The 14,217-nt window shown below is 35.1% G+C and overlaps 2 protein-coding genes across 2 annotated transcripts; one reads left to right on the forward strand and one right to left on the reverse strand.

The window, feature by feature from the left end:
- Positions 1-1,429: 1,429 nt before the first annotated feature.
- LOC121212628 (L-ascorbate oxidase homolog) lies at positions 1,430-3,496 on the reverse strand. Its single transcript, XM_041085795.1, has 3 exons — positions 3,171-3,496; positions 1,968-3,074; positions 1,430-1,887 (listed from the first exon to the last, which is right to left on the reverse strand). The coding sequence occupies exons 1-3, from the start codon at positions 3,416-3,418 to the stop codon at positions 1,587-1,589; spliced, it is 1,656 nt and encodes a 551-aa protein (XP_040941729.1). The 5' UTR covers positions 3,419-3,496; the 3' UTR covers positions 1,430-1,586.
- Positions 3,497-6,898: 3,402 nt separating this feature from the next.
- On the forward strand, positions 6,899-8,936 carry LOC121212629 (L-ascorbate oxidase homolog). Its single transcript, XM_041085796.1, has 3 exons — positions 6,899-7,228; positions 7,327-8,433; positions 8,516-8,936. Exons 1-3 carry the CDS (start codon positions 6,981-6,983, stop codon positions 8,814-8,816), a joined length of 1,656 nt encoding a protein of 551 aa, XP_040941730.1. The 5' UTR covers positions 6,899-6,980; the 3' UTR covers positions 8,817-8,936.
- Positions 8,937-14,217: the final 5,281 nt, after the last annotated feature.

The following is a 14,217-nucleotide window of genomic DNA, read 5'->3' on the forward strand; positions in this document are numbered from 1 at the left end:
CCATGTTATATCTTTCTTTCCTTTCACTTATTTTTCAGATACTTTATAATCAAAATCCTGAAATTGTATTGGCTACTGAAAAATATGAAAGGAAGCCTATAGAGTTGAAGTATTCATACAAGTGGCTTGAAGGGAAACACCAGGTTGCACTCCCTGAAGCTGTTCCTGATGTTGTGGCTCAGCCTGTTGGAGTTGGCACAAAGGAAGACATTTCATCTCAGCTCTCAGCCTTTGAACAAAAGATCCTCCAACATCTTGATGCTGAGATTGCCTCCCAAGAAAAGGTCATTCAACAACTTCAAGCCAATGTTCGAAGAGTCAAAGCATTGTGGAATGATCTCCTGGCCAAGCTGCTTCAGTTGGGTTTGGAAAATCTCTTGAACTAAAAGGGGGAGTGGTATAAAGGACTTGGCACTACAGGTGACACTACTGCAATTAGTATCATGTTTTTTCTTTTCTTAGTATGATGATTTTTCTGTGCCACAATCACCATAAACTTAGGGCATGAGGGGATGAAATAATTTACCACCATAATATTGGGGTTCCAATTCTCATCAAAGAATTTGCAACCCTCAGTTTCAGAAGCTATTTGCCAAATGAAATTTGTTTTATTTTAATGTTTTTGGGTTATAATTTTGAAGACTCTTAACTTGAATTATGTTTATTTTAATTGATATTTTGTGAACCTTTATCCTATCTATGATATAAATTCCAGTACTTTGGTTATAAAGGCTATTCTCACTACTTATGCATTAATGATTATTTTGTTAGTATTAATTGAAGTATGATGGATTAAGGGTGACCTAAAATGAAAAATTTTCATTTAGGTCCTTTTTTAAATTAATAAAAGTAAAATTACATGTTGGCCCCCTTAAAGATGATGAAAATTTGATTTAATCCTATAAAAAATATAAAGATATTAATTATTAAAATTATAAAATTACACTTTTAATATCGTAAAAAATTACAATTTAATTTTAACCCCCCTAAATCCTTGATTATTTAGGGAGAGCATTTGTTATAGTGAAATTACTAATACCAAACAAATTTTCTATTTAATGTTGATTTTTGTATGATTAATATTTAACCATCATAATTTCAATTCTGATTAAATTTTAAATATTTAACTATATTTTTTAATGTAAAAACTTTGAACCATTATATATATATTGGATTGAAATAGTAGAGATTTTCGATTAATTCGAAAATTTACTTGTATGACAAATAAAATAATAGATTCAACAATTAAAAACATTAATTAACTTTTATTTGTTAATAATTCGTTAATTTATGTAAGTTTTTACATATTTATCTATTTGGATTGTGATTGTATTATTTTTTCCATTATATCGTATTTTAATATTATTGATATTATTTACGAAAAAACTATATTTTAATAAAATAAAATAAATTTCACACACACTGTAAATAGAAAAAAATGAAAGAATTTATTATTGAATGAAGTAATATATTCTGATATTACATCAAGAAAATTAATTTATTGGAAAAGTCAGCATTAGTCACTACAAAGGCCGTTTTATGTGTATTTGAAGCAGAACTGGTTCCAGGTTTATATAAGCTTTAAATTAGGTGTAAGCTGGTGGTGGCCTTGGCATGTTTTCCACAACACCGCAAACTAGTGCACCCTCAGGCATGTTGTATTCGTCCCTGAGTGATTTGTTAGGGGAAAGAACACTAACATAAAGCTGTTGCCCAAGGTAACGCCTGTCCCATATCTCTGACCTGATGTTCCACATTCCACAGTTGTCGAATGACAATAGGATAGCTGCCCAGGACTTGGGGAAAACCTGTATGGTGTGTCTGCTCACGGCATCAAGAAGATTGTAGTTCTTCCTCTTCTCAGGGCTCCATTGCCCAGTCTCGACACTGCAACAAATGATTATAGAATTTAGTTAAACGTAAAGTAATTACTATATACTAGAAGAATTTAAAGACCAAATACTTACGCCACAGCAAAGAAGGCATAGCCACACAAGTGATAAGACTGGATGGCTGTTTCGCGATTCTCGAAGATGATTTCCATAAAGTTTCTGTGTGTCAGGTTGAGGACAACAGGTTCCATGGTTATTTTAGTGATCTCAGCTGGTGGGTCATCAGGAATGGTATCGTACTTGAAAACCTTGTCAGCTACGCCGTAGTATTCTGCAAGTTTTAGTGGAGTGGTTGGTTCGACATAGGAGGCTCCATTAATAGCATATCGAAGCTTGCCATCTACTTTTTGAGCAGTGTTGGCCAGCTTGATGGTACGGGTAATGTTAACGGAACCATATTTGTAGGAGCCCTGAGGGTTAGGCCTAGCAGCGCTGGCAGTCAAGTTCCAACGGAAGGTACGGAATTGATTGAGTGACCAAGCCCAACCAACTGGTGGTGGTGGCAACTTAGGTGAGGGTGCGCCCTTGCCATTGGTGTAACGGATGACACCAGTTGCTGTAACCTCTTGTTTGGTAAAACGGGTAGAGGCCACAACAAAGTAATCCTTTGGTTCTTGGTCGGCTGTAACAAGCACACTGAAGCACTGTCCAACATGAACATCAAGGGATTCATAGTCATTTTGCACTGTGTGGGAACCCTCCATCTCAACCAATTTCATGTTGTGGCCTTGGAACCTGACGTTCAGAGATGTCTTGAGACCCGCATTGCAAATCCTATACTTGTAGGTTTTGCCTGCTTCCATGGTGAAGAGAGGTTCATCGCTACCATCACCTTTAGCAACTTTTCCATTAATGTGGACACCATCACATCTACCAAGGTTACGACCGCTCTCAAGAATTTTCTTGAGGGTGGTGTGTCCCTTGTTGAAAAAATCTCCTGCTATGATAGTATAGTCATCAGCTGGATCAGCATAGGGGACAGGAATGAGTAAACGACTGTTAATACGAAGGCCACCGAAACCGCCAACCGCCTTATGCATACCCGTCACTGGATAATACATGTAGCTGCCAATTTGGTCCTTCACCTGGAATTTATAGGTGTAATTCGTCCCGGGGGGGATAGGACAGTTGGTTCCAAGCACACCATCTTGCCAAGGATTCTTCCTATGCTGTACGCCACTCCTGCAACAGATTTCATTTCCATATATATATATATATGTAATTAAGCTCAACTCTTTACTAATATAATCAAATGGGAAAAAAAGTAATCTGGTTTACCATGTCAAAAGGAATGGCTCATCAAGGTTGTTGAACACATTGACTATAACATTGTTGTTGGTGGTAGAGTTAATATTTGGCCCAGGGAATTGCCCGTTAATAAGAATACCTTTAACGGGAACACCTAAAGGAGATATAGTGCCATAAGTGACCTTCCACTCGAAACTAATGGTGGGATCTCCACCTTGAACCATAAGCAGTGATCCTACCCAGAGGAAAAACACCGCTATTATTGTCAATGGAGCCATTTTATTGGCTTCAAATTCTCTTATATAATTTTATAAATTAAGACTGTTTATCCCCTCTTAGAGGAAGAAGATTTGTTTGAGATGATTTGAGTTGCATGTTGGCTTACCCTTTTATACAACACAACTCCTTCTAATACAATCATTCTTCACCATTCAATTTTTCTCTTGAAATCCTTAAATTGAGCACATCCATTTGTTTCTTTACTTTATTTTAGTACATATTATTTTTAACATTAAGCGATTTGATTTTACTATAATTCTCTTTTGTTCTAATATAATATTTGCACATTCATTGTGTGGATGGCTAATATTTCATGACTAATACATCTTTATCAAATAAGTTTCAAAATACTTAATCCTTACCATAACCATTTATTTAATTACATGGACGATATAAACGTGAATAAAACACAAATAAGAATTTAACATGAAACCAAACTAGCATTAGAAAAAAATCATATATAAGCAGTATTCTAAATTTATAAATATATATTATTTTTATATATTCACATTATGCTCAATTTTTTTTCTATATTTTTAAAATTAAAATTCTAGTTTTATATAGATTTTTATATACATTAATTTATAAATGTACATATCACTATTATTTTTATATATTCACATCATGCTCAAATTCTTTTTTCCATATTTTTAAATGTGAAATTTTGGTTTTCTATTCTTTTATATGTTGGGCACACGAGAAACTTGGGTTTGTGCTCAGTGTTTTGGGTTGAAGCTTGGATAAAAGGGCTTAAAATATTGCATAGAATAAGGGGTTTCACAGAGTGGGAGTTGAAAACAACAATGCTGAGCTTTTTTCTTTACTTGTTGACCAAAATGGAGAGCCAAGTTGTGAAGCCCTTGTAAGACACATCCAAATTCTTTGCAATCACAAATTGAAACTTACATAAATATAGAGGCAGATTGTTAGGGAAAAATGAGCTTTCTTTTTCTCTGCCAAAGTAAATTTTATTTCGTATAAATACCAATGATCAGGCCTTTCAGAGGCACATTGGTTGAGATATCCTTTTATATGCTATAAGTCTCGATTGCTCATTTTCCTTTTCTGTCTCATACCTCCTCTCTCTATCGTTGTGCCCATCAACACACTTTGTTTCCCTACTACGATTGCACAGCTCATTACTACCTTCTGAACGTTCCACAACCATATTTGACACAGTTACCCCTATTTTCATTTTATTGGACTAATGAGCAAAATTTAACACCCTTTATGTTACTTGAAATTTCATCGTCACTTTTATCCGAATGCCTACTAGCCCTCCTGCACCAATGATCATCACAACCTAACAGAGGTCAAACTTCACTAGAGGTAAAGCCACCATCATAGCCAAGGACATTGGACTCACATTATCTAGATTTGCAATTAATTCGTTGACGTCCTCTTCACTTGATGAACGAATCACTTCAACTTCTAACACTTTCAGATCAATATTTCAAGCCAACCACTTTTATTTGGATTTGCAGAACAACACTTACCTTACTCTGTAGTCTCTGATACTTTCACCACTTCCTCATTCTCACCTTGGACAATCTTCATGTCTCTGATCCATCTATTTAACTAAGTTCTTTGTGCTGGTTTCTTTGAGGACACTCTTCTAAGAGTAATTGATGTGCTAAGTGAAGATATTAGGAATTTTTAGCTCCTACACTCTAATATTTTTTGCATTATGGCTAGTTGAGCCTTCCTTTGTATGAAAAAAAAAACCTAGTTTAATCTAATAGTTGAATCTCAAATTTAAAGAGTTGTTATTCACTTTTCAAGCAACCACTAACATATTATGGAAATTAGAGTGACAGAAACAAGGTAGCTGATTCATTGTCCAAACTACAAGTTTCAGAAGATTTTGGAATAAAGTGCTCACTCGACCCCTCAGAGAAATCGATACGTTATTGTTATTAGACAAATTGGGGTCATACCATCCCAATGGTATTTTGATGTAGAACAGTAATGCCTATTTGAATTTCCCTTGTATTTGAACTCTATAATTTTCTTTTATATAATTTAGTCATTGATTTATTTGGATAGGTATTAAAGTAAATTTCGATGATTGGAATTATAATTAGTAAAAGTTCTTTGTGGGATCCATATTTTATACCATTTGTAATGATACATATACTTGTGTGTGTGATATTCGATCAAGTTCAAAGCGCCTTTTGTTTAGAGTAATGGTGTTTCACGAATAACTATATTTAGAACAATTTCTATTTAGTAGAATTGTGTTTATTCACAATAAGTTCTACCAAACAGAACATTGCCATAGAACAACTTTTGTTTGGAACAAATAAGAATAACCATTATTTATGAACAACTCTCGTTCGAGAACATCCATTGTCTTGCATTCGAAGAGATGTTCCGAGGTAAATGTTTCACAAGATGCGGCTTCACCAAAGTAGAAGAAGTGGAAATAACCTCGAAATATGACAGAGTTCTTAGATTGTCTTCACTCTTAGGATTTTTCGGAGAACTTGGCTTGGTAAATTAAATACGGAGGTAGGTAGGAGGTTTCCTCTTAACATTCTCCTATAACATTGAGTGTTTTTCCTTTCTTTCAAAAATATGGTGAACACTTCTTCAATATTCATCATTATCATCACCAAAAAAGTCATTAACCATCCCGTCTTAACAATTATTGCCATTCTAATTGAAAACTAATTTCATTACTCATATTAAATACCTAGTATAAATATGAGCCCATCACATCTATTTGAGTGACTTTTTGGCACTTTGGTATTCTAATTCTCAAAGCTCTCTAAAATTCTTTCTACTTTTTTTTATTGTTTAGCCTCATCATCAACCACAATTCCCTTTCTCTTGCTTATCAAACATCACCTGTCGCTGTAACTAATGTTATAAGATCTGCTCTAGTATTCATCTCTGCCTTTTTTCGATACATTATGTTCACTTATTTGCAAAGCTTGCTCTGAACCCTTTACAATGTTTTAATTTTATCTATATTTAATATAAATTCTCTCATAGGATGTCACAAATGGATATAATGTTATAATCTCTCCAAAAGAATAAAGTTAATTATAAATTTCTTTTCACATTATTTATTCAATATGAACTTTTTATGGTGGTCATAATTTAATTATATATAAAATTTCACTTAATATCAAGTGTCTAGCAATAATGATTATATAATAATGGAGGTTAATGTTACTTGAATACATTTATTTTAAAAATTATCATATTTATATATTTAAATTAAGAAAATAACTATAAAAACTCTCATCAAAGTAACCATTACCCTAAAAAAAATGTTAGCCATCAGCATAGTGGATGTGAAAATCCTTGATGGAAAAGAAGAGAATGATAAAATCAAATTGATTAGTGTTAAAAACAGTATTTGCTAAAAGCCAGGAAATAAATGAATGGATGAGCGTATTCTAAGGGATTAAGATGGAAGCATTGATGAGGGGATTGTGTGGTATAAAAGGAGAGGTATGCATGCAATTCAAAATCAACTCAAGCAAATCATCTTCCTCTTCCTCTAGAAGGGGATAATTAATAAATTACGGTCGGCGAAAAAAAGGGTAGGAGATGGCTCGATTGCTGTTAATATCGATGCTATTTCTCTGGGCAGGATCAATCCTTATGGTTCAGGGTGGAGATCCTACCCTTTTTTTCGAATGGAACGTCACCTATGGCACCATTGCTCCTTTGGGAGTGCCAGTAAAGGGTATTCTTATTAACGGACAATTCCCAGGACCAAATATTAACTCTACCACCAACAACAATATTGTGATCCATGTGTTCAATAACCTTGATGAGCCATTCCTTGTAACATGGTAAGCGACTACCAAGAGTATTTTCTTTTTTACATTAATATGATTATGTGCTAGTGAAGAATTTAGCTAATTATCTGTGGAAATGGGTTTTGTTGCAGGAACGGCATTCAGCATAGGAAGAACTCTTGGCAAGATGGTGTTCTGGGAACCAACTGTCCTATCCCCCCTGGGAAGAATTACACATATAAATTCCAGGTGAAGGATCAGATTGGCAGCTACATCTACTATCCGGTGACGGCTATGCATAAGGCGGTTGGTGGTTTCGGTGGCCTCCGTGTTAACAGCCGTCTACTCATCCCTGTTCCCTACGCTGATCCGGCTGATGACTATACTCTCTTAGTGGGAGACTTTTTCAACAAGGGACACACCAGCCTCAAGAAGATTCTTGATAGTGGTCGCAACCTTGGGAGATGCGACGGTGTCCACCTTAATGGAAAAGTTGCGAAAGGTGATGGGAAGGATGAACCTCTGTTTACGATGGAGGCAGGCAAAACGTACAAGTACAGGATTTGCAATACGGGTATCAAGACATCTCTGAACGTCAGGTTCCAAGGCCACACCATGAAATTGGTTGAGATGGAGGGTTCCCACACAATGCAGAATGACTATGACTCCCTTGATGTGCATGTTGGACAGTGCTTCAGTGTGCTTGTTACTTCCAATCAGGAACCAAGGGATTACTATGTGGTGGCCTCTACCCGTTTTACCAGACGTGAGGTTACAGCAACTGGCATCATCGGTTACAAGAATGGCAAGGGAGCTGCCTCATCCGAGTTGCCACCACCACCTGTTGGTTGGGCTTGGTCACTCAATCAATTCCGTACCTTCCGTTGGAACTTGACTTCTAACGCTGCTAGGCCTAACCCTCAGGGCTCCTACAAATATGGTTCCATTAACATTACCCGTACCATCAGGCTTGCCAACACTGCACAAAGAGTAGATGGCAAGCTCCGATATGCTCTTAATGGAGTCTCCTATGTCGAACCAACCACTCCACTAAAACTTGCAGAATACTATGGCGTAGCCGAAAAGGTTTTCAAGTATGATACCATTCCCGATGAGCCTCCAAGTGACAACACTAAGGTAACTTTGGCACCTATTGTCCTCAACATGACACACAGAAACTTTGTGGAAATCATCTTCGAGAATCACGAGACCGCCATTCAATCCTACCACTTGTCTGGCTACTCATTCTTTGCTGTGGGGTAAGTATAGCTTCTAACATAACCAATACATGTGGTGATTTGCTTGAGTTGAAGTAATAAGTTGTATAATGATTTGTCGCAGCATGGACGTTGGGAAATGGAGCCCCGAGAAGAGGATGAACTACAATCTTCTTGACGCCGTGAGCAGACAGACCATACAGGTATTCCCCAACTCCTGGTCAGCAATCCTATTGACATTCGACAACTGCGGGATGTGGAACCTGAGGTCGGAGATATGGGACAGGCATTACCTTGGGCAACAGCTTTATGCTAGTGTTATTTCCCCTAACCGATCCCTCAAGGATGAGTACAACTTACCGGAAGGTGTATTGACTTGCGGCATCGTGCAAGGCATGCCAAGGCCTCCACCTTTCAGCAGTTAATTTAAATAAGCTTATAAATCTGTATCCAATTCTGGTATAAATACATAATATGGGGAGAGAGAGAGGGTGAGAAAAGCTTGAGTTCCAAATGGATTTAATGAAATAAAATGTTTTGGACCATTTGTTTATATTCAAATCATGCGCAAGCTTTCAACAATTTCATTGCTGCCATGTTTTAATTCTAATTTCTATGTTCATTATTAAAATCATATAATGCGTTAATAATAAAAACCATCATCACGAAAGCAATGAATAAATGAAATAGACGAAGCTTACTAATTTATCAGTAGAAACCATTCCTTGTATAAATATTTCTAAAATATATATTAATATAAACTTATTAATATTGTCTACTGTAAATTCCTTTTATAAAGGGGATGAAGAATGTTACTAATTGAAAAATTGATATTATTTTTACCGCAATCAACAAGTATTTTGGTTTATATTTTCGTCACACATCTTACTTGTCACGGATTTCCTTACTTTTTAACGGAGGACATCCATTTTCGAATGCAACACAAATTTCTTTGGAACTAGTTCTTTTTCATAGTTTAATTTCACTTGCTTTCGAGCTTCAAAATGATGAACATAAATGCATTTTGACTTTTAAAACTAAATTCATGTCGGATAACTTGACTATGAATGATTCTAGCATTTGATATCCTTTTGAGCTTATTAAGTTTATTTTTATTTGAATCGAAATGAATCAATCGCTATTAAAGATATTGTTACCTCACTGATTCAACTTTTGGATTCTTTTAAGTGAGAGAAACTCACCTCACGTTCAAATTGTTACGGCATTCAAAGGAGCAGTGGGTGCACTGGGTAACCAGTTGAAGGGGTAATGATCTCTCTTTTGCACCTGCACCTTTTAGTTATCAATCGAGATAACTTGCATGCATGCAGAAATTATTAGGATAGATATGTTACCAATTTTGTACAAATAGATCTGTATCCATTGATCATGTCTTGCTGTGGTGCACAATGGGGACATGCTATTTAGAGTGATCTGTTGGAACCTGTGGAACAGCCGAAATCAAGAATTCCTTGTTGCTGACTTTGTCAAAAGTAAGGGTATATTAGAGGTGTAACCTCCCTAATTCGGTCTAGAAATTATGGCCGGATATCTAAAGGCTACACTGTCCATCGAAATGGCTAAGGAAAACCGTTCAGTTTTAAAACTTCTACTTTGACTATCTTTTTAGAAAACTTTTGTCTTAATTCCTCAAAAACCATCAAATTATTAAGTCGACTAAATTTAGAGTTCAGGTTATTAAAAGTAGTTTCATTTAAGAAAAACTAATTTGATTTTTGTTTCGTCGATTTGCCTTTCAAGATTCTCTTCCTTGTTACACAGCGGAAATAGTGGAACCATCAAGTTTAATCTAAACCATCTTTCATGCGATTATTAAGCAAATTTTACATTCATGTTCAGTTTTAACCAACTTGCATGCATGTAGAAATTCAAACATAAAAACCCATGCCACGGTCCAAAATTACAGTCCCAAATAGAAAAAAACCATATTAAAACTTGGGTTAAATTTTGAAAAAAAATACTGCATTAAATAAAAATCGAGATGAGACCTCCGAATGTCGTGTCCAATCCTAACATTGAGAGTTATTTGTAAGAAGTAAACTAAAGAAGTGAGCTTGAAAAGCTCAATGTGATTCTAAACATATGTAAACAATGTATATGCGTACAAACAATCAATGAACCATACAACCATCATTATAACAGAACATATAGTAAATCATGGCATCAAAACCCTTAGTATTCCAATATTTTATATATGTCATGCTCATGTGAAGCAGTACAAAAGTCTTATCCATCCATCTGCTACACACGAGTTTCTTAGTAATCGTTATCTGATTCACCAAAACAGTAGGAGTCGTAGCTCAATGTAGATGAACCACCAGTAACAATATGCAATTAAACTACCAATAATTTGCAGACAAGCTACCAGTAAGTTGCGCACAAGCCCAAAACCCAAACCTAATATGATTTAAAATTGAATTAAAAGCCCGAACGTTTAGAAATTCTACTCGTGTAGTCTTCACTAAAACGATCATAAGTTAAGCTCTTGAACTCAAAATCGAGTGATTCAAAATGCGTTTCGAAGCTAAGAGATACATCTTAAAACGCCATGAAGACATCTCAACCCAGAAATGCTAGGATCCCATCCAAAAAGTCATTGTAAGTATGCTGATTTCCCGAGCCTGAAAATTGGTAGTTTTGATGATTGGAATTTAATAAATTTCACCCCATTTGTGCATGTATCAGTATGGCCTCAAACTTCACTAGAAATCTGAGGAATTTAGGTCTGGACTTTTGACAAAAAAATTCACGAAATTAGCACATGAGAAATGTAACACCCCTAACTCATATCCGTCACTGGAATAAAGTTACGAGGCATTACCAATCAATACACAACATTTCACATAATAACACATACATTTATGCATTCATAGTCAAAATCCATTCAACACAATCATATTGTCCCTTATTAGGGCTTACAAGGCCTTAAAACATGCTTTGAGATACTTATAAAATTTTCATGCAATAGGGATCACACGCCCGTGTGAACAGGCCGTGTGCGTCACACTGCTACCAGACATGCCTGTGTCATAAGCCCGTATGCCATAGCTGTGTGAAAACTGGAGGGTATACTGACTTGGGTAACACGGCCAGTCACATGCCCATGCGCCAGCCTATGGCACACGCCTGTGTGTTTAAGCCGTGTAACTCACTGATTTGTTTTAACAAGTTATAATAGGCACATGGTTGAGTCACACACCCCTGTGCTCAACCGTGTGGAACGAAATTAGGCTTGGTTTAAGCCACATTTCTCACCCTCCTCAAGCATACCTAAACCACATCAATTTGCACCTTTCCATACATTCAAAGGCAGCCAAAGCATGCCATTACATACACATATCATGCTATTTATAACCATTTTTTCAACTACTCAAAATCCATAACCAAAAACATACCAAGACAATATGCCAATACCAACCAATTCACCTATCTTCTCTATACATTTTCTCAACATTTTATCATCTATTTCATGCCTCAAAACATACCATTTCATTATCTCAAAATCAAGCCACAACATGTCATCTTCCAAGCAATAATACTCTAACTTACAACTATCCAATAGAGCAACCATATAACCATACCAAACATGCCAAAACATAAGGCAATATATACATCACATATTACTTACCAAACACATGATTCAAGCCAACTTAAATGGCCGTATACACACCAACATTAACATTATTTGCAAGCCAAATCTTATAGCTAATATCAGTGCTCAAAACATAACATCAACTCACTAGCCTATACATGCCATATACCATATTTACTAAGCATCAAAAGTACCAACAAGTAGTCGGTAGTGTGAAGACGGTTCCTGATGATCCCTGAGTCCGAGTTAGCTTCGATAATCTATAAAACAGGGAAAGAACACACAAAGTAAGGTTTAAAAGCTTAGTAAGCCATATACAAATAAATTTACATCATGAATCAACATCATTTCCATCAAATAAGCAAATTATGAATAAGCACATATAGATACACAAACCTTCTCATTGAATACCTATTCAAATTCACATGTAATTCATCAAATACTTCTCTTTTTAATACTCGTATGAATCTCGTACGTACCTGTATCACTTAATTCAATCCCATATTCTTTTTCGTCTTGACTTTGCCCATTAAACCTTTCGAAATTGACAAGGATACTCGAAAATCACATATAGCTCGTACAATGCCATATCCCAGATATGGTCTTACATGTTATCTCATATCGATGCCAATAGCCCAGCTATGGTCTTACACAAAATCACATAACGATGCCAATGTCCCAGACATGGTCTTACACATAATCACAATACAATGCCAATGTCCCAGACATGGTCTTGCATGGAATCTCATCTCGGTAATCCTAATGTCATGACATTTGTATCCTATACTATTCCTAAGGTTCGTACGAGACTTTCGGATATCATAACTCTGTCAATTCTTGTTCGTGTTGCTCGTCCAACATTCATAGCAGTTAATTGAAAAATAAACATATATAATTTAATTTAACGGTATTAATTTGTATATAAACTTACCTCGTAGTCGGAATAGAGGGGCTGGATCGACTATTCAATAACCTTTTATTTTCCTCAATCTAAATTTGATTTATTTCTTTCTTGATCTATATACATTCAAAATTAACTCATTTATTCATCAAATCATTCAATTTAGTCAACTAATACATATTTTGACATTTTTACACTTTAGCCCTTAAAGTTCTACATTTTTATAATTTAATCCTTAATTCACAAATACACAAAATTCATACAATTTCATTACACCCAAGCCTAGCCGAATTTCATATAAGTCCCTAGCACCCAAAACTTTCATTTATTTCATATTTTAACCCCTCAATTTACACTTTTCACAATTTAATCCCATTTAAGCAATTTCATCAAAAATCACTTTACAAAACATTAAAATCTATCAAAAAATATTCATTTTTCATCATCAAACATTCAAAAGCTCAAGCATTTTCAATGGAATTTCACAAAATCATCAACAATTTCAAAAATTAAGGGATGGGCTAGCTAGAACATGAAGTAACGATCACAAAAACGTAAAAATCATAAAAACCGAGCTAAAACATAACAAATCAAGCTTGCAAGTGCCGAATGCTTAAAACCTAGTTTGGCTTCTTTTCTTCCCTAATTTTTGGCTAGAAATGGTGAAGATGATAACAATTTTCATTTTTTTTATTAATGTTAACATTAATAAACAAATACCAAAATTACCTTTAATTAAAAACCATTTAAAACACCCATTTACTGCCCATTTATGTCAAATTCCACTAAAAATGGTTTAATATCATCATAAGGACCTTTCATGTAATAAATCATAGCAATTAGGCACCTTTATCAAATATAATGCAACTTTTGCATTTTACGCGATTTAGTCTTTTTCTCAAATTAAGCTTTTAATCGCTAAAATTATTTCATGAAACTTTCACACATATATAATCACATGCGATAAACACTAAAAATAATATTAAAATAATTTTATGACCTCGAATTTGTGGTTCCAAAACCACTATTTTGATTAAGCTAAAACTAGGTTGTTCCAAAGAAATTTGACTATAGACCCTGTAGTATTCGACCATCATAGGAAAAGAAAGGGAAAAAAGGAAAAAAAAATGAGATCAAATATGATCTAGACAACTTACACTTCCTAATTTTCAGATCCAAGATAATGAATCAACAGAAAATGATTAAACACCACAATATACCAAGACAGGAGACTGTTTTCAGAAACAAAATGAAGGAAAAAGAGAGGAAATAGGTGCGAAAATGGCAGAAAATCAGCAGTAAAGTTCAGCCA

Source organism: Gossypium hirsutum, chromosome A13 (genome assembly GCF_007990345.1).
Source record: "Gossypium hirsutum isolate 1008001.06 chromosome A13, Gossypium_hirsutum_v2.1, whole genome shotgun sequence".
NCBI lineage: Eukaryota > Viridiplantae > Streptophyta > Magnoliopsida > Malvales > Malvaceae > Gossypium > Gossypium hirsutum.